Source organism: Bison bison, unplaced genomic scaffold, assembly GCF_000754665.1.
Source record: "Bison bison bison isolate TAMUID 2011002044 unplaced genomic scaffold, Bison_UMD1.0 scf7180017864304, whole genome shotgun sequence".
Classification (NCBI taxonomy): Eukaryota; Metazoa; Chordata; class Mammalia; order Artiodactyla; family Bovidae; genus Bison; species Bison bison.
In genome coordinates, this window is record NW_011494876.1 from 4008261 (window position 1) to 4033460 (window position 25200).

The window sequence follows — 25200 nt, forward strand, 5'->3', positions numbered from 1 at the left end:
CACTCACCCTTCCCCCATCACTCCCTACACTTCACCCATCTCCCAGCATTGTACAGGCCACGTTGGCTGGTGATGGTGGGGTGGCCACTGCTGTGGAGGACTTGGCTCTGGCCCATGCTCTGCTGAGCACTGTGAGCTGTACAGCGAGGTGTGTGGAGGGTGCTCACTGCTGAGAGGCCCCGAAGGGTTCACCTCGGCCCTGACGCCACTTGGGGCCAGATAATCCAGCCCTGTTGTGTGGGCTCTGGGTTTCAAACTCAGTTCTGCTGATTATGGATGGAACTTCTGTATCTCATTTTTGTCCAGCAAATGGGAATAAATGGCAGCACCAGCCTCACTGGGTTGTGGAAAGATTAAAGGAGGAAGAGCATATACAGTGCTTAACTTAGTGCCCAGTAACCTGTAAATGCCACCTAGCAGCATGGTCTTTTCTGCGTTCACCACTATGACTGTTGCTATTGTTGTTATTAGAGTGCTAGTAGTAGCATGGTGCCTGATACAATTTGATATGTATATCTGTGTAGGAATATATGTATATATGCATATACATATATGTGTGTGTGTAAATATACATATATATGGGCTGAGTATATGTGTATGCATATCTATGTATGTCTATGAATGCTCAGTGGTCAAAAAGTATTAATGTTTATTATCTCTTCCTCTTCACAATAACTTTTTAAGCTTTGTCATTCACATTTCAGATATAAACACTGTTATTCAGACAGGTGAAGAAACCTGTTCAAAGTCACATAACTAGTGAATGGCAGGCCCAGGATTCACGGCGAGTCTGTTTCACCCGTGTGGACTGGATAAGGCTCCTCAGTGCCCCTTTGCGCCTGCACAGGCCTCTCACACCACGTGTGTCACACGGTGCCTGGGCACTTTCTGGCGATCCCCCCACTTCTCAGCGATTCCTTCATTCCTAGTGATAGCTGTACTGTCTAACGGGTGCTAGGAGCCCAGGAAGGGTCTGAGACGTTGTACTGACTTGGCACATCTGTAGGCAAGCTCCACATCTGGAGAGTGTCCTTGTACCACAGCCTTCCTTCTGACCATCTACAATGTCAGTTGTGCCTTGGGGTCTAAGGATTCTTTATCCAAGGACCCTTGCCAGCTTTTACATGTAGCTGCTTCATTCTATATGAGTGAAAATGAAGAGACATAAAAGCAAAGCAAATGACTGGCAGAGCTGTTAGCACTTTCAAATGCTGTTTTTCAAGATGTTCCCCAAATCCCTCAGTGTGGCTGAGCATCAGTAACTCCAGAAGGAACTGTCCTTGGGAGGCGTCCCCACTGTGGAATGTTATTATCCCAAAACCAAAATGAATGACCGGCAGAGAATTTCTATGGGAGGCTTTCTCCACTCGCGTGCTGTGTCTTTCATAAAGCAATATGAATAAGCAATCCTTTTGTCAAGGCTGATTTACTTTTATGCTTGGGAATGTAGCAATTGAGATGGACAACTACATTTTCCTTATTTTGGCACAACTTCAGCTTTGAAATGTATTTATAATGGGTGTGCTGCTGAAGACACCACTTTAGAACCTCAGCTGAGATTGACAGAATGCTATTGCATCTCAAGGCTTAAGTACTCAGAGCAGAAAAATGGCCTTATTTTCCCTTGCAGACCTCAGTTTTATGAGCCTGTTTTTATGCTGTTGTTAGGAACTGTCCAAGTTCTAGGAGGAGTGATCACTCTGGATTTTTCCAATATTCTGCTGTAGAAAGTTTGGTGGAACCCACCTCTGGGCCAGAGTGGTAGTGTCTATAACCACTGAGTCTTCTTCCAGAGTTTCAAGACTGTGGCAGAGTTTCAAAGCCTTTCAAATGAAAAGGCCTTCGGTGAGTCCCAAAGATGTGTGTGATGAAGGATCACACTTGATAGTAAGGCTGACTGGCAGGAAAGAACCCACTTCCTAGTCAGGATGGTTTTTCTCTCCATCTCTGTGGCAACTGCAGGGCCAGCTGCTTCTAGTACAAATTAAAGATACCACTTACCCAGCTCCCCCAATATCCCATACAGATATGAGGTTTGGGCCCAAATATAAGGAGAAGGAGATATATGAGTGTAACAGCCTTCAGGCTATTATTATGTAACCTTTGCTGCTTGGCAGTCTTAACATAAATTAACTTACCTCATCCTTCTCTTCACTTGTAAGAAGCGCCACGTTCAAAAAGAGATGGAGAAATATTTGCAACCGTGTTCAGCTTATATAGACCTTCTTGGATTTATGGTTGCCTGTTATATTTTTCATGGAAAACCAGCAAATACAAGTGGCCATGTCTCAGCCACATCAACCCAATGTCAAACTCATCCTCATCCATCACACACTCAGCCCAAGGGTCACCTTCTCTAGAAAGCCACTTCTAAATCTTTCAGGAAGACTTCAGTTCTCATCTACTTCCGTCATAGCATCTACCTTGATGTTTCCAATCCGTGTTCCCTGTGATCCAGGTGGAGTTCTATCCTGAGCCACAGAGACGAAAGACATAACTCAGGTCTAAGCAATTCAACATGACCCACCACTGGCCATAGAAGCTGGTTCAGGGTATGCACATCAGAGTTCTGAGAATTCTGAGATAAAGATGATCCATCTTCTGTGAGCATCACGAGAGAAGATGTTCACTCTTTCTTTAGGTAGGGTGCTGTGGTATTGTGAAGTACAGGCTTTAGCAACCTTTTTATGACATAAAGAGGAGCCAGACTGAGCATGAAGCCAACTCAGAGAAACCCAAACCCAGTTTTGAAGGAAAAACTCAGTTATAATGATATTATCTGACTCCTCATTCCAGCCTTGTTGGAAGCTGCTGCTACCCTAGGACATTTTCAAACCAGTACATTCCTTTTATTGTTTAAGTCAGTTCAAACTGGATTTTTCTGTCACTTCCAAAAAAAAAAAAAAAAAGACATCAAACTGATTTGACTTGCCCCTCACCTGCTCAGTTATGGAGCTGGGCTGCAGAGGGCTGATTTTAGAAAGTGATTGATCCAGAGTCTACTCATTCGAGTCATCTAGACAACTTAGAGCTGTGAAGAAACACATAGCCTGGCTAAAGCAAGTTGCCATTACAACTGAACTCTTAAGAAAGGGGAAACTAGGGGAATTTCCCAGTGGTCCAGTGGTTTAGACTCCACACTTCTGCAGGCAATGTGGGTTCAGTGATCCCACATGCTGCATGGGATGGTCAAAAAAAAAAGCAAAAAACAAAAACAGAGAGTTCAGTTCTGATACTGAGTTGTTTTGTCTTCTTTTCTAAGGAATTTTAATCATGTTTTTCATCACTTCATTAATTTTTCTTGAAAACAGTTAAGTATTCCTCTTAGAAATAGCCACAGGCTACATTTGAAACATCTCAAGTGAGCTCCTTTTGAATTATTCATGTGAGAAAATCTCTATAGATACCCAGAAATAAGGTGTCTTTCTGTCTTCTCAACTTAAAAACAACTGACTGCATTTTCCTAAAAAAAGAAAAACTGATTTGAAACCAGATTTGAAAAAACATCACCCCATTTTTCATTCCATAAATCAAATATTCTGACGATAACTGGGAGGGGAAAGATAGAACTATAATAAACATTTCTTTCTTTCTTACTGTATATTATGTGTTTCTTACCTGTTAGAGATAATAAATAACTAGAAGGCAGGCAGCTGTCTACTCAACTCAACTGAACATTTTTCTAGCATGTGCCACAGTATCTAGGAAAATTTCACTAGTGGTAGATGTCATCAGAACTCAGGGCTGAAAGATGAAAATCTTTTATGTAAATCAAGTCTTTATTTACTCCATGGCTCATTCCTTTCTTTTTCTTTACAAGGAACGCAAATTTCCCAAGTTCGTATCCAAAGAAATGGAAAACATGTACATTGAGGAGCTGAAGTCATCCGTCAACCTGCTCATGGCTAATTTGGAAAGCATGCCAGTGTCCAAAGGCGGCGAGTTCAAGCTTCAGAAACTCAAACGCAGCCACAATGCTTCCATCATTGACATGGGTGAGGAGAGTGAGAACCAGCTGTCCAAATCAGACGTCGTGCTGTCTTTCTCCTTGGAGGTAAAAAGCCCTCAATCCTTGAGAGCTTCCTGGCAGAGCAGGCCAGACCGGGGTGATTAGCTGCATCACAATCAGCTGTTCTCCTTTTTGCTCCCCAGGAGCAGTTATTAAAATAACAGCTTGCTAGGCATGGGTCAGCTAATCAGCGAGTAATTTCCTATCTCCAGGAAACCATCCTTTTCCTTAGGAAATGCAATCTTAAGAACCACCTACTAAATTTAATGTTGAATTACTTTGCCCATCTTAAAGCAGTTCTGAAGGATTTTGCAAATATCTTGTACAATTTAGAAAGTTTAACATTTTGGTAACCTATGTAAAAAAAAACAAAACAAAACAATCTAGCTTCATTTCATGGTAGGTTGACAGTTTTCTTTCCGATTCTCTCTCGCATTGGCTTCCCCATAGAAAGGTCCTTGTTGCAGTGGAGACTTGTGTAGTTTGTCTCATTATCCCAAGAAAGAATCCCTTTGGGCCAGAATTATGGCAGAAGTCTCAACATGTCAGTAGTTGTCTGTCACTTTGACTCACATGTTTGTTTATCATACATGCAATGTAAGGAGTGGATCCGATCTAACTGCATCAGAGTTATTAAAAACTGGATCAGTGTGCACATTCCAGCACCCCCAAAACTGTTGACCCAAATCTCTAGAGGAGGAGAATATAAAATGGTGTGGCCACTTTTGAAAATAGCTTTGTGGTTTCTCAAAATGGTAAGCATAAAATTACCAGGTGATCCAGCAATTCCACTCTTAGATATCTGCCCTAGAGAGATGAAAATACATGTCTCCACAAAGACTTGCTCACAAATGTTTATAGCAGCATCATTCAGTATAGCAAAAAATGGAAACAGTCTAAATGTCTATCAACAGATGAATGAATAGACAAAAATGTGGTACGTCCATAGAATGCTCTTCACCAATTAAAAATTAATAAGCTACTGATACATTTTTTAAAATATAGACGAACCTTCAAAACATTATGCTTAGTGAAAGAAGCCAGATGCAAGAGGCCACATATTATTTGATGCCATTGATATGAAATGTCCAAAAAGGCACATATCCAGAAACTGAAAGTAGGTTAGTGTTGTCTAGGACAGGAGGTAGCAATGATCATAAGGAAACTTATTGGGGGAGAGAAAAATGTTCCAAGCAGTGATTTGTTATGATGGTTGTACAATCTAATAAACTTACTGAAATTACCATATTGTGCACTTGAAACGGTGAATTATATGATATGTAAAACATGCCTCATAGCCCTGGAACGTGCGTTTTAAGGAGCTATCCAGGTACTCCTTACATACTCCAAAGTTGGAGACCCATTCATAAAATATGAAAGCTCAAACTCTGTAAGGATTTTATGATAATCCAAGATAGGAAACTAAGAGAATAGATCAAATTTCTATAGATTTAATTAAAATTTGTAAAGATTAAATTAACATTTTAGAACATCATTAAGGCTTGCTGTGAATGAACTGCCGGTAATTTGTTTTACTGTGCTCAGTTCAGATTGGGATAGTCACATTGCAGTATTTTCAACATGTATTTTGCAAGTGGAAGAGGCAGTATTCAGTTAAATATAGAGCACTTTGTGCATGAAAAAATTACCAGTGTAATTTCACACAAACTTCCTTCCTTTTTTTCATACTGCCACCTGAGATACTGAATGCTTTTTCTTAGGTGTCTTTGAATTTGATTATTGCCAATTAAAGGTGGCAATTTATTCCCTACTGCCTCTTGTCTTCCTGCTAAAAGGTGAGGGGAAACTGGTTTATTGATTTGCATGAAGCTTTTAAGTCTGTAATTTTCTAATTCTTTATCAGTGCTCAGTATTAAACAGCTGATTGTCAAAAATACCGATGTGGGTGAGTCCCCAGCCGTACCCCCATGTGTACACGAGTCAAACAGGTTGTAACTTGTAAGTGCAAGTGCAAAATGAAGCGCCCTAGGTTTCCCAAGTACTTTGTAATTAGAGCGCTAGATTGCTCATCATTCTAAGTCAGCAACGGAAGGCCTTATGTATCTGTTTGTGAATGTGTTTTGGTGGACACAGCGAGGGGACCTAAAAAGAGACAGAGAGAGAGAGGACGGTCATCCCATCAGGGCAGACTAGATTTGAATTCGTAGGCTCGTAGCAGATATATTTTATGTAATTATAGAATTGCATGGCTGGAAGGGACAGTAGAGAACAGTTCCCTGAAGCAGGAGATCTGATGTCCAGGAATACAAGGGGAGTGTCCCTGGACAGGTGGTGGTTAGGGAGAAGTGTTCTGATGAAAACCAGTAGGTATCTGTAGAATCCTTCACCATCATTCACTCAGTGAATCCTCACAACAACCCTTCAAGGCATTTGCAAATATGGAAACAAAGCCTTGGAGTAGTTAGCTGCTAAGTCGCTTCAGTTGTGTCCGACTCTGTGCAGCCCCATAGATGGCAGCCCACCAGGCTCCCCTGTCCCTGGGATTCTCCAGGCAAGAACACTGGAGTGGGTTGCCATTTCATTCTCCAACGCATGAAAGTGAAAAGTGAAAGTGAAGTCGCTCAGTCATGTCCGACTCTTAGCGACCCCATGGACTGCAGCCCACCAGGCTCCTCCATCCATGGGATTTTCCAGGCAAGAGTACTGGAGTTGGGTGCCGTCGCCTTAGTTAAGAACCTTGTAAATCATTACACAGCTAGTGAAGATGCAGGTTCAGGATTTGAACTCAGATCTTTAAAACTCCAAAAATTGTGTTCTTTCCCTAGAGCCTCTCACATTTTTCATTTGATGGTTCTTTCCACCTAGTGAAAAGATGTTCAGTTACATGCATCATCTCATTAGATCCTCACACAGTAGCCATAGAGAGAGAGAGAACCTGTACCACTATCCCCACTCAACAGATGAGGAAACTGAGGCTCAGGAGATTTAAAAGTAGAGTGACTTGATGGTCAAGATTTGCCCAGTATCTGATGAGTGGTATACTGGCTTCTGGATCTGCAGCATCAGTATCTGCACCACCAGGGAACTAGTTACAAATGAGAAGTCTTGGGCTCTACCCATGACGTGCTAGTCAGCAGCTAAGTGGGTGAAGCCCAGCAGTGTCTGGATTATCCTTCCAGGTGATTCTGGTTCACACTGAATTTGAGAATCCCTGGGCTATTATGCAGAAAATTGACTTGTGAATCTTGAGGTAATGCAGGCCCTATTGTCTTAGGCTTCTTTGAATCGAGCCTGTTTAAGAAGTGTACATTTTTTGCACATCCATAATCTTTCTCCTTATATAATGCCATTAGGTCTTTTGGAGTACAAGTCAGTGATTTGTTAATATCCCTTGGTCTCTATCGATCTCTGATGCAAGTCATTTGTTCCTGATTTTTAAATCAGTGTCTTCTCTGCTCCCTTCCCTCTGATGAGTGGCAGTATGTACCACTAAATATGAAAATAGCAGGTGACTGAATGGAGTTGGAGGGTAGTGGTGGGAAATGCCAGGAGTTGTAAATAATATAACTTGGTCAATCCAAACCCAGCCTTTTTCTCAGTCTAGAAAGAGAGTATACAATTGTAGGCTTTTTTTTTTTTCACTCTACAATTTTAGCCTGCACAGAATTTGTTTATTTTATTTCTCTGTCTTAAAGTTATTGTCACAATTTCAAGTTCAGATTTCTAACTTTGACTGTGATTCAGGTTTCCATTTTCTGGTAGCAGAAGCTGGAGTATTTGGCAATCCATTTACCTCTAGACTGAAGTAAAGCAAGGCAACAGGGGCTGTAGCAAAGTAGCAGTTGCCCCGTTTAAATGGAGCTCTCCAGTTTGCCACAGTCCCCATCACTCCCTTTTGCATCTCTGACTCTCATGCCAAATGGTACTTGCCCTTTATCTTAGCACTTCTGTTATCACTTACTTTTTGTAGAGAGGAAAGTGAATTTCTTGGCCTATGTCTCCATCAGGTTCTGAGTTAAAAAGCTAGACTCTATATTTTTTTTTAATCTATTTTTTAAAAAAAATAAGATTTTTTTTTAAATCTATTTCTTTTGGCAATGAAAAATCAAGATCTTATGTGTTTTTAACACAGAAAAGAGTAGCCCATTCCACTTAATCTGGCTCCTGTGTGCATCTGAGTTAGTGAACCTTGTCTTTCCATCTGGGAGGCAATAAGCTACACTATGAAGAATTGCATCTTTGTGCTGGATATGTCCCAGCATGGCCAGTAGAAACCTGATTGAAGTTCTCAGATACCTGTTGGGGTTTTGTGTATATGCATGAGACAGGTCTTAACGTGTCTATTTTCCTCTGGCTGACGCTGTCCATAGACTTTGACAGTAAACTCTGCTGTGTGCGACTCTGTTTGCAGGTGGTGATCATGGAAGTCCAAGGCCTCAAATCCTTAGCTCCAAATCGCATCGTATATTGCACGATGGAGGTGGAAGGAGGAGAGAAACTACAGACCGACCAGGCCGAGGCTTCAAAACCAACGTAAGTTGTGTTTCTCCCCGGTTTACCTTCCAGGTGGTTCTCATTGGCATCATTTGGGCCAACTCCCAAGTTGAAGATTGGTTTCCCCAGAAGATTACAGTGACATCCACCTTGTTTATTCTCCAGACAGAATGACTTGACTACATTTTCACTTAGCAGCCTTAATAAGGGTTCCATTCCTTCACAGCAGAGAACAGAAGGAAATGTGAGATACAGTCTCCTTTCTGGAGATTTTATCCGTTTACCTGACAGAGTTTAGTCATCACCTGCTGGTTTCAACAGGATATGCAGGGGAGCTTGATAGAATTATTTTTTATTATATTTACTAAATAATATTTGGTTTACAGTATAAGCATTTTTTCCAAAATCTTTCTCTGTGTGCCACAGTTATGAATATATCAGCTAAGCAGTACGTTACATGAGGCACAATCCATTAATTTGTTAGGTAAACACATATTTATTAAGGACTCCCTGTGTGTGTACAGTGCACGGTTGCACAGTGGAGAGGAAAGTAGTCTCTGTTATAGCCCAGCAGAGCTTAGAGTTGAGTGGGGGAACAGGAAAAGAGTCTCACAAATTTATAGCTACAAATAGATACAAATGCTGAGAAAGAAGGAGTGCTTTGTGAGGAAACATCAGGGGAACCTGAACCAGTGTGTAGAGACAGATTCAGAGCAGGCCTTCTTGAGAAGTTATAAGACATTTAGGCTAGTATTATAAAAGCTGAGCAAAGGAGTTGGGAGTAGAAAGAGCATTCCATGCAGAGTCAGCTTGTGCAAAGGCCCTCTGGTCAGCAGAGGCCCTGTGGCATGGCAGCATTGAAAGAAGGCCAGTGGGGCTGGAGTCCAGAGAACAAAGTATGCCATAATCTGCCACAAGGCAGGAAGGGGCCACACCATGAAGAACCTTGCTAGACCACAGAGAGGAAGGATAGGCATGTGTGATTAGACATGTGTTTTGAGAGGATTACCCTGGCTGCAGTAAAAAGGGCTGGAGTCAATGTAGGAGGCCACTTAGGATTCTATTGTGTTGGTTCCCAGGAGCTATGATGATGAATGTATTTGGGTCAATAGACACTCAGGCTGCAAAAAATTCTTGAGAGATCACTGTTCTCTTCCCTCCCTCCCCACTGCCTCTTTCCTTTTCTATCTCAGTTAAACTAGCCTAGGATAATGAACATCTTTTTTATTGTTAATTCCAAATAAAGTCATAAAAAGGATAACCCCTAACAGCAGCTCTCCTCCTCCAAAGCATTATGAGCTGTTTGGCAGAACATGAATAACGTACTGAGATGTTCAAACAAAATAGTTCAAAGAAAGCACTGAATGTTTCCCTGACTAGGGAAAATCTGAGGGCATTGTGTGCCTTCAAGTGTGGTTCTTTGTGTGAATACGCAAAGGCCTCAAATGCTCAAATCTGGGTGAAATTAACGAATGCGTGGAGGAGGAAGTTGGAACCAAAGCAACTTGTCACACTCCATCCTTCCTCCCTTTTTAAAAATTTAGTTTCAGACCGAAAATGAATGCTGTTTCTTTTTTATCACCATTGATAAAAATCCCAGTTTTCCCCCCAGCTGTCACCATAGCCTGATCATAATCAATGCTGTTAGGTTGTTGCATTATTTATATGTGCTTTTGGAAAATGTGTCATGTGGTGGGAAGAAAAACTTCTTTGGTGTTCATGCTAACATTTTAAGAAGTTGAGCCCAATATAGTGTCATATGTAGAGAAGGAAGGAAAAAACTCTGATTATTTGAACATGCTGTTGTTTGATATTAGCTACTTAACTCAAAATGTAATTCATATCAGTTTATGGGGTTTAAAGGTTTCAGTTGCCAAGGTGAAGGATGAGCTGATTTTCGTGTGCATATGAATGCTTAAAACAGAGTTTCAGATTACAAATATTGAATGCTTTGGTTATACATTTGCTCACTTCCATACATGTGCGTTATTATGTCCATATTAATAAATATCTCACACTGAAGCATTTTGCTTTTCTAGCTAGAAGTTAAGTTTTTTCTTTATTACTCTTCAGTCAGTGAGTAGGTATTAGCAGAACCCCATAGAGTGCTTGTTTGTATTTTTTGTTTTTTAATACCATAAGAATGTAGCTTTCATAACTATCATCAGGTCAAGTCAGTCAGTAGTGGCTAACCAGAGTGCTGTTTTGAGAAGGGTTCTGAAGCCAGATCTATATTTAGAGGAAAATAAAGCGTAATCAATATGATAAAAGAGGCACGAGTGCCTTGTGTTTGCCATTTTCTAGAGTATCTCAAAGAGGTCTACCAAATTCATGTTTCTTCCTGTCTCTTCCTTTCTCCTTCCTATATGGATTCTCCTTCTAAGCTCTGCTCAGCTGCCTTCTAAAGCCGCAGTTGTTTCTCCGCTCCTCTGCCCTTTTCTTCATCATAGCTCACTGCTAATACTGCTGCTCTGCCTCCAGTTTCATCCGACAGGATGAAGGAGCCCGTGCACATTCACGCAGGTGCATTTTCTTCTTCCCTCTCGTTTGGACTTACTCAGAATCCTCTTCATCATTTCCTTTCTCTGAAGCTTGTATTTCTTCTCCTTTCCTCCTTGGTTCTGCTCACAGTTTTTCCCATTACTAATCTCTAACTGTCATCTCTGCTACTTGATTTTGATTACCCCAGAAAGTACCCTTTGGAGGGTCATCTTTCATCTGCCCTAATAACTCCACTTCATTATCTGACAAATTTAGCCCTTTTCCTGCCCTATTCATCTTCTGATTCTTGTCTCTGACTATTCCTACAACCAACTGATGCCCAACTGATGACACATTCTAAAACCAGGATTCCTGCTGCTAAGTCGCTTCAGTCGTGTCCGACTCTGTGCGACCCCATAGACGGCAGCCCACCAGGCTCCCCTGTCCCTGGGCGAAGAAAAACACTGCCTCATGGTAAGAAAATCCCTCTACTCTCTTTCACAGGAGGTGGGCAAATATATCTGAGTTCTTGAAACCACAGTCTTTCCCTCTCCACTTGCACGCCTTCCTGAGAAGCTCACTGAAAAGGGGGATTTCAGTGACTCCTGCCTCAGCCCCTCATCAGTTTCCTACCAAAGCAGAAATGGTATGTTGCAAATGAAGGCAACGGTTTTTAAAGTAAGTATATCTCTTGAAAAACATCTGAGATATACTTACTTTAAAAAACGTTGCCTCTGCCGGCATTCAGAAGTTGTTTTGTGGAATTTACTCGACGTTTGAGCAAGCTCTGGGAGTTGGTGATGGATAGGGAAGCCTGGCTTGCTGCAGTCCATGGTGTCACAAAGAGTTGGATACAACTGAGCGACCGAACTGAACTGAACAAGGATGAATATTTATCATGAGAATTATTGGGCTTAAAACTACTTATGAAGATGATATATCAGATGTATTAAAAGTATATTCAGATGATCAAAGAAAAGGAAATTTCTTTATTTTTCTCTAGAGCTGATCTGATAAGTTCTTACTTACACTGTAGTAGATAAAAGAAAGTGAAATTTTAATCTAAACCTGTAAATGTAATCCAGTAAAATAATTTTAAACATCCAAAAAAAATAAATAAAAATAAAATAAAAATAAAAAACGTTGCCTTCATTTGCAGCCTGGTGGGCTGCCGTCTGTGGGGTCGCACAGAGTTGGACACGACTGAAGCGACTGAGCAGCAGCAGCAGTGGATTTACAATGTTGTGTTAGTTTCTGGTGTGCAGCAAAGTACCTCAGTTACATATTCTTTTTAATATTCCCTTCAATTCTAGCTCATTTCCAGGTACTGAGTATAGCTCCCTGTGCTATACAGTAGGTCCTTGTTGGTCATCTATTTTATATATAATACTTTGTCTGTACTAAACAAAACTCCTGACTTCCCCTCCCTAGCCTTCCCCTTCGGTAATCGCAAGCTTGTTTTCTCAGTCTGTGAGTCTGTTTCTGTTTTGTGGATAAGATCATCTATGTCATATTTGAGATTCCACATATAAGTGATGTCATATGGTATCCATTTTTCTGTCTCTGATTTTACTTCACCTAGTATGAACATCTCTGGGTCCATTCATGCTGCTGCAAATAGCATTATTTCATTCTTTTTTGTGGCTGAGTTATATCTCATTGTGTGTATATACCACTTCTTTGTCCATTCAGTTGTTAATGGACAGGTTGCTTCCATGTCTTGGCTGTTGTAAATAGTGCTGTTGTGAACATTGGGGTGCATATATCTTTTCAAATAGTGTTTTCTCCAGCTATATCCCCCAGAGCAGGATTGCTGAATTATATGATAGTTCTGTTTTTAGTTTTTTAAGGAACCTCTCTACTGTTCTCTATAGTGGCTCTTACCAGTTTACATTCCCACCAATAGTGAAGGAGGGTTCCCTTTTCTCCACACCCTCTCTAGCATTTGTTATTTGTAGATTTTTTTTATGATGGCCATTCTGACCAGTATGAGGTGATACCATATTTTAGTTTTGATTTGCTGTTCTCTATTAATTAGTGCTGTTAAGCATCCATTCATGTGCTTTTTAGCCATCTGTATGTTTTACCAAAATGTCTATTTAGTCATAGAAATGTCTGTTTAGATCTTCAAAAGCAGTGTTTCTTGATGGTGGCACTCTTACTCTGCTGATAACAGAGATCATGTTAGGTGTTAGGAAGACCTAGAATCGAGTAACATCAAGTCATATGAGAAGGAAGTTACCCCTCCATGTATTTTTCAGTTTTTCTGATCAAGTCAAGGAGAATGCTTATATTGGTTCTGGTAAATCTTTAATCTGAGGAGGCCTTACCAATAGCTGTGAAAAGAAGAGAAGCCAACAGCAAAGGAGAAAAGGAAAGATATACCCATTTGAATGCAGAGTTCCAAAGAATAGCAAGGAGAGATAAGAACGCCTTCCTCAGCGATCAGTGCAGAGAAATAGAGGAAAACAATAAAGTGGGAAAGACTAGAGATCTCTTCAAAAAAATTAGAGATACCAGGGGAACATTTCATATAAAGATGGGCTCAATAAAGGACAGAAATGGTATGGACCTGACAGAAGCAGAAGATGTTAAGAAGAGGTGGCCAGAATACACACACCTGTACAAAAAAGATCTTCACGACCCAGACAATCATGATGGTGTGATCACTGACCTAGAGCCAGGCATCCTGGAATGTGAAGTCAAGTGGGCCTTAGGAAGCATCACTATGAACAAAGCTAGTGGAGGTGATGGAATTCCAGTTGAGCTATTTCAAATCCTAAAAGATGACGCTGTGAAAATGCTGCACTCAATATGTCAGTAAATTTGGAAAATTCAGTAATGGCCACAGGACTGGAAAAGGGCGGTTTTCATTTCAATCCCAAAGAAAGGCAATGCCAAAGAATGCTCAAACTACTGAACAATTGTACTCATCTCACATGCTACCAAAATAATGCTCAAAATTCTCCAAGCCAGGCTTCAGCAATACATGAACCATGAACTTCCTGATGTTCAAGCTGGTTTTAGAAAAGGCAGAGGAACCAGAGATCAAATTGCCAACATCTGTTGGATTATGGAAAAAGCAAGAGACCTTCAGAAAAACATCTATTTCTGCTTTATTGACTATGCCAAAGCCTTTGACTGTGGGGATCACAATAAACTGTGGAAAATTCTGAAAGAGATGGGAATACCAGACCACCTGACCTGCCTCTTGAGAAACCTATATGCAAATCAGGAAGCAACAGTTAGAACTGGACATGGAACAACAGACTGATTCCAAATCAGGAAAGGAGTATGTCAAGGCTGTATACTGTCACCCTGCTCATTTAACTTCTATGCAGAGTACATCATGAGAAACGCTGGGCTGGAAGAAGCACAAGCTGGAATCAAGATTGCCAGGAGAAATATCAATAACCTCAGATATGCAGATGACACCACCATTATGGCAGAAAGCGAAGAAGAACTAAAGAGCCTCTTGATGAAAGTGAAAGAGGAGAGTGAAAACGTTGGCTTACAGCTCAGCATTCAGAAAACTAAGATCATGGCATCCGGTCCCATCATTTCATGGCAAATAGATGGGAAAACAGTGACAGACTTTTATTTTGGGGGGCTCCAAAATCACTGCAGATGGTGATTGCAGCCATGAAGTTAAAAGACGCTTACCCTTTGGAAGGAAAGTTATGACCAACCTAGACAGCATATTAAATAGCAGAGACATTACTTTGCCAATAAAGGTCCATCTAGTCAAGGCTATGGTTTTTCCAGTGGTCATGTATGGATGTGAGAGTTGGACTGTAAAAAAGGCTGAGCGCCGAATAATTGATGCTTTTGAACTCTGGTGTTAGAGAAGACCTTGGGAGTCGTTTGGACTCAAGGAGATCCAACCAGTCCATCCTAAAGGAGATCAGTCTTGAGTGTTGATTGGAAGGACTGATGTTGAAGCTCCAATACTTTGGCCACCTGATGCAAAGAGCTGACTCATTTGAAAAGACCCTGATGCTGGGAAAGATTGAGGGCGGGAGGAGAAGGGACTGACAGAGGATGAGATGGTTGGATGGCATCACTGACTCAGTGGACATGAGTTTGGGTAAACTCCAGGAGTTGGTGATGGGCAGGGAGGCCTGGCTTTCTACAGTTCGTGGGGTCACAAGAGTCAGACTGAGCAACTGAACTGAACTGAACTGAAATCTTTAGTACCCCTACCAGCCTCATACTCAGAGCCTTTGGCAGACAAGAGCCTTCCATTAGAATCTAATAGCATGATTTAGATCTCATTTAACAAAAAATGTTTTCTATGTACTGGGTCTTGGAATGATTTAAATAAGAATGGATTATCTTTCCTGGATGTCTCCTTTGAAGTTTATGTATAAGGGAATGATGTAGAAGGCAGACATTTATATTGTCTTAACAAGCGTACTTGGGATGCTCTCCTTACATCCAGCTAGTGCTGGGGCTATGGACATAAATAACAGAAATCAGGCCTTGGCCTCATGGGTCATTCATTCTGGTAAAGGACACAAAAAACAAACTAATGAATGAAAAATATATGAGGTAATAAAGATTGTACTTTATATTACCTTCCAGTCATGGTTGGTGACATAGGTTTTTCTTTTTAAAGAACTATATTAATGTTTAGATAGTGAATTAATTTACATAAAATATATTAAGCAAATAACAACACAGGTGATGCCTAAGTATGATTTTTTAAAAAATCATGTAGCTATCTTGTGTTGGTATGTGGAAATGGCGAAGATTGGAAAGATGACATGCAAATTAATTTGGAGAAATGGTGTAAGGAAATCTGATCTGTATTCCCTGAGTGCAGGATGCAGCCCCAGATGCCTGCCCTTCTCAGTGGATTCACATGCCACATGCTGCCATCCAACCACAGTGTGTGCTGAGGACTAAATACAAGAGAAATTTAAGGAATTCTGCTGAAAAGAAAGGCAGTTGCAGTCAGCAGCCCAACATTGTGCTAGCTTCTCTGAAATTATATTCTTCTGAACTGAAGCCAAGAATGCCACTTGGTATTTTATTATTTAGCAACTCTGTTATTCCCTGACAAACCATGGGCTTCATGATATCTGGATTTTATTACTGTCAGGAATTTGAAAATACGATCAAACCTTTTCCTGACATTTTCCAAGAGAATAAGAAACTAAAATATCCCAATGGTATACTGTGCTATAGCCATAGCATTTTCTAATGGCATCTTATCTGATAAGAACATATTTTTTATAAAAAAAAAAAAAAGAACAAAATACAGAGACTTGCTATAACATTTTTCTTCTGTGAAATATATTATTTGTCCTAATGGTATAATTCAGAGTGGGCCGGGCTTATTATGCCCAAATTATTCTTAGAAACACAGTTCCATTAAATTGCCCCACATTAAGTCAGTTACAAAGTCAGAAAGGAAGTCATGCCCTCCAGTTTGTTGTCTAATGCATCATCTTCTTAATGGTACTTCCTTCTTCAATTTAGCTAAAAATCTGTTCCTGTGTACTTGGAATGGTTTAAATGGAAACAGTGCACGACCCCTTTGAAATTTAGGTATAAGGGATGATGCAAAGGGTAGCACTTATATTGCCTCAGCACATGTATGGGGGATGCTCTGCTTGTGGCCAGCGAGTGCTGGGGCGACAGCTGTGATTAGCACATCAAGCCCTGCCTTCATGGAGTATACAGTCTAGTAAAAGGCACCAGCAGTTAACAAGTGAATAAATGAATTCACATTATAAAAACAGAATGTAATTCAGTTCTGTGAGAAATGAACAGGCTGCTCCAGTAAAAAGTAACAGGGCTGTAGGGTACTCAAGTGAGCAAGGCAGCCCACTCAGAGTGGGTAGTGTGTGATATAACACCTGAAGGATGAGAAGGATCCAGCCATTAGAAGATTTTAAGCCAATGAGGGAGGGTACAGTTGGATTTCCATCTTGAAACCTGGAGCCTCTTTACGGACCAAAGTAAACTCGAAACCGTGGATGTCTTGGTCAACAAATAAGAGCACCTACAGTGTAAACTGGGAGATAATACAGACATGGCCCTCAGTTTTGTAGAGCCTTGAAAAAGCTGGCTGGAAACATCCCCCTGCCTGGACCACAGAGTGATCAGTTCTTCAGGAGCCACTTTAGGTTTTGAAAACTGCAAAGCCACCACGTGGGAAAGGGAGTGAGGCCTCCTGAGAATCCGCTTCTTTATTGTCTACCTTTCTTGAAACTTCAGCTCAAGGTCATAGTCCAGAAGACAGTTATATAATACTGAGTGAGAACTTGATGCCATTTCTATGGATTTTCCTTTCTGAGGAAAAGGCTTAGCTTCATTCAGAGTTAATTAAATCATAAATGGTAAAGGCCAACACTGACCCAGAAATTCAGTTTTGCTAGGCTCCCTGAAGATGTCTGAGCTGGGAGGAAGCGCATTTCTAATCACAGTTTGCAGTGCTCAGACACCAGAAAGCCTGGTCCAGGAGCCACAACTTGTGTTGACAGCCAGTTTGTGTTTGCTTGTGAGCTGGAGGGTGAAAGGAAGCAGGCTGCTAAAGCAACAATCAGCAGGACAGTAGAAATGAACAGATGCTAGAGGATAAGCTTTGGAGAAGGTGCTCTGAGTGCTGCGTCGGGCTCCATCCTCAGTTAGCCACCCTCTCATGTAGGCCACCAAGCTTTCCAGCTTCACCACATCCTGAGAAGTGGTGTCCAAGACTCCTGCTCCCTCAAGAGTGCTATAGTTTTGTTTTGATTTGTTTTTTCTTCATCTAGCTGATCCTGAGAAGAGCCATAGTAGCAGAACTTAATGTAGAATTTTCAGGCAATAACATGAAGTTGTTTAAAACGTCTAGAGTTGATAGGAGTTCCAGAATCAGATTATTATGTGGTGACTGGCGTTTGGCAATTAGACTATGATACTCCATCCAGATGTGAGAAATTCATGAAAGTTCTGATTTCATGAAGAGTCCTATATTGGCTGGGTATGAAACAGCCCATGTATCAAAAGCTATCAAGCTTTTTTGATAGCTCTTTAAGAACTAAGGACTAAATGGACAGTAGGTTCATTTCCTTTCTAGCTCAGCTCCTCGAGTACCTTGCCAGAGCTGATTTGGCAATTACATCTGATGATGATGTGATCTGAGAACTGGATTTTTTGCCCATCACCGTCCAGTGGAAATCTAATTCAATATATGTCTCCTCAAGGCTTCCCAAGTAGCGCTAGTGGCAAAGAACTCTCTTGCCAATGCAGGAGATGCAAGAGATGTGGGTTTGATCCCTGGGTCAGGAAGATCCCCAGGAGAAGGAAGTGGCAACCCACTCCCGTATTCTTGCTTGGGAAATCCAATGGACAGAGGAGGCTGGCAGGCTACAGTCTATGTGGTCACAAAGAGTCGGACATGACTGAGCACAAGTTGGGTATAAAGAATGCAGTTCTGTACTTCAGTCTCCCAGGAGAAGGCTTCGCCAATTGCCCAGTGTGAGAAACCACTATATTTGGTATTGAGTGATCAGGGAGAATGTAGGGTGGAGTGTCATATAGTCCCTTACCTGTAGTAATGAGATACAACCCAGAAACTCCAAATTCTTACTAATGAGAAAACAAGAGAGGCTTGGTTTAGATTCATCTTGTGCTATCCACAGGAGCTCAGAATGAGAAGGAAGAGTGCTGGGTTTGAATCTCAATTCTGTGACCTTGGGAAGGTCACCTCTTCATGCCTCATTTCCCAAATTCTTGAGAAAATTAAATTAACATATATAAAGCGCTTAAAAACAGTGCCTGTTGCACAGTAGTCATGTTAGCTGTTATCATGGCCTCATTTTTATTTTGGAGGGAGAAGGGAGAGATGAGGGGAAAAAGTGAGCTGGTTCTGAAATAGTAATCACTAACATTGATCCAGCACTTTCTGTGACCAGGTACTATACCAAGTATTTCATAGTCGATGTCTTCTTTAATGCTCTACTGAAATTACCGGATAGGTACTATTGTCATTCCCATCTTACTGATGAAACTGCTGAGATTCAGGAAGGTTAAGTGATTTGGTCAAAGTTGCACAGATAATACAGAGCTAAGCCAAGAGCCAAATGTAAAGTCTGTATTTTTAACTCTTTCTGCTACCCTGCCTTTCTGAAAGAAGTCACTCCCCTAAAAGAAAGTCTTTTATTAGCATTAACTACTCAGCAGAATGGTCTAACAGGCTCATTTCCTTTCCATAAACTCAGTTTTCTTGTGGGTTAGATCACTGCCCCTCTGTAAGTGGTGATGAATGTGCTGTCTCACTGGTGTTCCACGTCAGTGCAGACGCTCAGCTCCGCAGCAGATTCCAGCCCATAGGGAGCCACATTGTGCGATGTTGTGTGTGCACATCTGCTAAGAGGCAGGCCCTGCCCTGGAGGTGCTTACAGAATTCCAGAAGAGCTGCTGCTGAGCCTCATCCTTCCTCAGAGAAATCATTATCAATAACCATTGTTCCTACCATTTATTAAAATACAGCAGGTGGCAGGCACCGAGCCACCTGTTACCAAATGGTAGCGTCACACAAAACTGGGTGTGAATCCCAGCCTCACTTCTCACCTGCTGGGTGACCTTGAGCAAGTGGATGCTCCTCACTGGGTTTCAGTTTCTTCTCATTTGAAATGGAGACAGTAATACATCCTGTCCCCGTGGAACTAATGTTGAAAAGCGCTATGATTCAAGCTAAGAGCTGAGTCCAGTGGGTGGCATATTGTAATCTCTTGAGAAACATTGCTAGTAGCAAAAACCCAGTATAATATCAGTGAGTCCCACATGGTAGTGTTAGGAAATAGATGCTCATTTCCCCCACCTTACATATTAAAAAAAAAACTTAGAAAAGTTAGGCAGGCTTTGCTAAAATCCTACAACTCCCAAAACCTAGGTCATAGGATTCCAAGTACGTGAAAAGCAAAGAGCCAGGTCTGCCAAAGGAGAAAGGGCTCTATTGCTAAAACGCTTTCCAGTGCATGAGAACAGATGCTCGAGCATGAATCTAATCATACAGGACTTGGTATCGCCCAAAATATCACCTGGGTATTTGTCTCACCCAAAGCTGAGACAATGCTACTCTGGACCCCAGTTGTGCCACTGACACTGTTACAGTGGGTAGGTTACTAAATCCTTCTGAACCTCAGTTTCTTCATCTGTAAAATGAGGCTAATAATACTTATGAAGTTATTGATGAGGTGTCTATTTAATAATATATGCTGAGCACTGGCACAAATGGAAGGCTGTTATTCTTACCTTTATAATTATTGTTGCCATCACTGGAGCCAGGATGGAGAGGAAAACAGCACAGGCCATCCAAGTCAGGCAGTGTGAACTAAAGAAGTTTAAGATACTTTCTCTTTCAATTAGATATCCTTTTGTAGTTTGCCTTGAAATGTATTCATTTACGTTTTGAGGGAGGGTGAATTCCCGCCACCTCACCATCCCTCTTCAGCTCTTTTGGCTGGTTGAATAATTAAATCAATACAAGACAGATTAATAGGGAAAAAAGTAAATTCATAAATTCATATACACAGGTCTCATAAAAACAGGTCCCCCAAAGTGACCAAACTAGGCTATTTATATATCATTTATAGACAAACAAACAATTTGTGAAGATTTAACAAGGGGGGTTTTGCTTAGGGTAGGAGACTAATGAAGAAGCAAGAAAGTGTATTTTTATAGTCTTCTTAGCCTTAAATCACCAGCTCAGTGACAGGATGCTTTCTGTCCTCCTGGTGTATGGAAGATACTGCTACGTGGGAGATTTAGATCATGCTGTTGGGGCAAGAAAGAGGTCAGAGTGTGTTTTTATATCATTTCCCCCTACTGACTGTTCAAGTAACTCTTAACAGTAATCAATGTGCTATTGTGGCATATAGGGCAACCACACCTCTGAGCCCCAACAATAATATAGATTCTTTACTCATACTTGTTAAAATCCATGTATCGAATTAGTTTTCCTGTAGTGCCTTACTTGTATGATGGTTAGTAAATCTTGATTGACTCAGGTCAAAGCCTTAACGGCAAATGGTGAAGGACTCTGGGCAAAGGTAAAAAGTGGGCACATAGAACAGACTTGGAAACATCTTTAGAATACTCATGGCCATAAATATCACTGTGGCAGAGATGTCTCCACTCAGATAAGTTCTCAATATCTGAAAGAACAGAAATGGCTGCAAATCTTCCAGAAGAACAGGAAAAAAACCCTAAAAAATAAAGTGAACCCATTTTGTGAGTTCTTCCTGACACCAAACCACTAGTACTTTTCAAGTGTGAACAAAGTACATACACACTGCGCACATCCCCTCCAAAGAGTCACTGGGTACATCACAGGGTGAAATAATGTTGGAAGATTTGGGAGTGTCTTGACATTTATCTAATTCAGGCACGGTTCTGCTGTTATGGATTTTTCTTTTGTAAATTTGCTAGAGAGATAGAAGGAATACAGAGATCTTTTGTCTACTGTTACTTCATATATCAAGCAATACAGTAGAGTTGCAATATCAGTGTTTGAGAATTGTTAGGAAAGAGGAGTCCGAAGTAGGAATGTCAGTGTCTGAAGCCCTTGTTCTGCTCTGCCGCGCCTGTCACCTTGCTTTTCTCCCTGTTGTGTCTGCTATCCACTCCAGCAACAGAACTAGGTGATTTTCTGTTGAGCCAAATATTTGAAACCTGAGAAATGCTTCTCTCTCTCTCTTTCTCACTCTCCTACCCTAGAGAGACCCCAAACAAGACACACCTCCAAACTAGCCTGGTCTTTGGACATGGCAACCTCTGGAAGAACTCCTTGTGCTCTTTTGGTCACTTGTGATGAGAATTCACCCCATGGGGCTGCTACTCGGTGATCCCTCAAGTATTTGTCGGTCAGGGGAGAATCAGATCCCAGGGAGAGGAGCACGAGATAGCATTCTCCATACTCTCTTGCTCATTCATCTAGCCCTTTCTTCCTTTTATCTTGTTTATCTGAGTGGCTGCTATATGCTAAACCATGTGCAAGGTGCTGAGAATATAGCAGTGAACAAAAGAAGCAAAAATCCCGCCATAACGGCACCCACAGTCTAAGAGGACAGGCAAACAATAGGAAGGCCATTGCAGGTCAGTGAGCAGAGATGCTCCAGAGTTTGGCTTTGGCCTTACTGTTCAGTCAGAATCTGTGCACCTTTGCTTTAGCCTTGCCTTTGGAGTGCCTGACAGTCAGATAATATCTCAAAGTCATCTCTGGCATCTTTGCACTTGAGTATGGTCAGTGATATAGATAATCATCATAGGCGATAATCATCATAGGCAATCGGTGTGATACTATCTGAAATAAAAGCAAGATATATATCATTCTGCTTTTTGTTAATATCTGCATATTCTGAAATATAAGTGAGCATTCCAAATGTGTATTAGAATAAAAAATTTTTATATATGCTTTGTATATTGAAATTCTCTGTCAGTGGTGTATATATATACACACATATATTTATTATCAAATGTCAACATAATAATGTACCATTAAAACTTTATTTTATATGAAAAAATTAAGATTTTCAAAGAGTTAATAAGATATCTTTAGGAAGACGGTCATATTCCATTTGAGCCAAGAAATCTTCGTAACATTTAAATAATTGTCAAGGCAGAAAAATTAAGGTTAGGCTATATCATAATTCTAATCTTTCAGTAGACCCATTTGCTGTTCTAGCATTCATCACATTATATAAAAAAAAGATTAAACTTACAATAGTCAGTTGCTATCTGAAAGGAAGAAAAGCTTAACCATTTGCTTTCACTGTTAGCATTTCCCCACACTGTCAGAATTGATCCCAAAATATCTACGTCTTCACCAAGCTCAAGGCAAAGTAAACATCTCTTTGGCATCCATCTTAAATGTGCCATATAACAGCACCAGGGGGACATGTTTAGCTGATAGTGCTAGGAAATTATTGTTCCTACACCGCAATAACAGAAGCTTGAATTGTTACTGTTAAAACTGTAATAATAAAATTGTAACTAAAATACTAGCTTTACAAATTTAAAATAATACTCTCCTGAATTGTATTCCTCTCAGAAATACAGGATAATATTTTTAAATAAATGATTAAATCTGCTAACATCTCTTTATATTATTTTTAATTAATTTTTATGGGAGTATAGTTGATTAAAATGTTGTTAGTTTCTGCTGTACAGCAAAGTGAATCAGTTATACATACGCATATATCCAGGGTTTTAGATTCTCTTCCCATATGGATCCTTAGAGTGGAGTTCCCCGTGATGTGCAGTGCGTTCTTATTGTTGTATGTAGTAGTGTGTACATGTCAGTCCCACCCTCTTCCCTCTTGATAACCTTAAGTTTGTTTTCTACGTCTGTGACTCTCTTTCTGTTTTGTAAATAAGTTCGTTTGTACCCTTTTTTAAGATTCCACATATATACATTAATATACACTATTTTTTTTCTTTTTCTGATTTCACTCAATAAGATAATCTCTAGGCCCATCCATGTTGCTGCAGATAGCATTATTTCATTCTTTTTTATGGCTGAGTGATATTCCATTGTACATATTACCACATCTCTTTTTATCCATTCAACCGTAGATGGCCATTTAGGTCCCTTCCATGTCCTGGCTGTGTGAATAGTGGTGCCACAGACATTGGGGTGCCAGTATCTTTTGTTTCTCTCCAGATATGTGCCCAAGAGTGAGACTGCTGGATCATATGGTAGCTCTATTTTTTTTTAATAATTTCACTTGATTATTGTATTCTCAACAGCTTATTCTGTGACGTTAATACTCAACTTTGGTCAAATATTTATTTGTCACCCTCTATCCATTTGTTTTTCATGCAGAATGCAGGTTTAGGGCCCCTTGAGGTCTGCTGTAAAGAAATGATGCAAAGAGATTTGGTGGAGACTAAGTAAGTTGGGAAAAGGCAGCTGTTAGAATGAGGTTGGTCAGAAAGTGTTTCCAAGAGTTGACAGTTAAACAAGAAGGAACTGGTCAGACAAAGAGCTGGACAGAGAGACTGGCGGGTTCAGGGACCTTAAAAAGAAACTGACATGTTTGAGGGGCAGATAAACAGCCAGAGGGGCTGGAGCAGAGCAAGGACAAAGGGAGACCAAAGCAGGTTAACAAGGATGGCTGAAGGTAGATCCCACAGGGTCTGGAGGCCAAGGTCAGAAGCTTGGATTTTAAGGGTGAAAGCTATCTGATGGTATTTACATGTTTAAAAGATCCTTCTGGCTGCTGTGTGGAGAATGACTTCATGGGTCATCGTGGAAGCAGGGACACCATTTGGTAGGCTGTTGCAGTCGTGTGGGAGATGACGGAGGCTGCTGGTACCCAGGAACAGGAGTGAAAGGGACGAGTTCCAGAAGATGTGGTGCGTACAGACAATGGAGACTCAGCCATAAGAAGGAGTGAAAGGATGTCATTTGTAGCAACACAACATGGATGGACGTAGTGATTATCATGCTAAGTGACAGAAGTCAGACAGAGGAAAACAAATACCATATGATATCACATGTGGAATCTAAATAAGAATGCAGATGACTATATATATTAATAAAACAGAGACAGACTTATAGAAAACACACTTATGGTTTGGGGAAAGGAACAGAGTTCGGACAAATTAGAAGTATGAGATTAACAAGTATAAGCTACTATTCATGAAACAGATAAGCAACAAGGATTGCTGTATGGGATTTACTGTATAGTTCAGGGAATTATATCCAATATCTTGTAAAAACCTATAGTGGAATATAATCTGCGAAAACAACTGAATCACTGTGCTGTACACCTGAAACTAATACAGTATTGTGAATCAATTATACTTCAATTGAAAAAAAAAAGATACATTGGGACCTCAAACCAAGATTCTGCTCATACCCATTTTCTACTCTTTTCCAAGGGGAGCACAATGCCCTCAGACAAAGTTCTGTGTTACATTCTGGCCCTTGTCATCTCTTGGTTCCCCGCTGTTTCTAGGTGTTTCAGATCAGATCAGATCGGTCGCTCAGTCGTGTCTGACTCTTTGCGACCCCGTGAATCGCAGCACGCCAGGCCTCCCTGTCCATCACCAACTCCCGGAGTTCACTCAGACTCACATCCATCGAGTCGGTGATGCCATCCAGCCATCTCATCCTCTCGTCCCCTTCTCCTCCTGCCCCCAATCCCTCCCAGCATCAGAGTCTTTTCCAATGAGTCAGCTCTTCGCATGAGGTGGCCAAAGTACTGGAGTTTCAGCTTTAGCATCATTCCTTCCAAAGAAATCCCAGGGCCGATCTC

The 25200-nt window shown here is 40.9% G+C and overlaps 1 protein-coding gene across 1 annotated transcript in view; it reads left to right on the top strand.

Moving 5' to 3' along the window:
* CADPS (Ca++-dependent secretion activator) overlaps window positions 1–25200 on the top strand; it is a 439169-nt gene that overhangs the window by 184637 nt on the left and 229332 nt on the right. The window contains exons 5-6 of the mRNA XM_010851925.1: window positions 3821–4054; window positions 8382–8503. Coding sequence (XP_010850227.1) covers window positions 3821–4054; window positions 8382–8503 — 356 coding nt within the window. The remainder of the gene's footprint in view (window positions 1–3820; window positions 4055–8381; window positions 8504–25200) is intronic.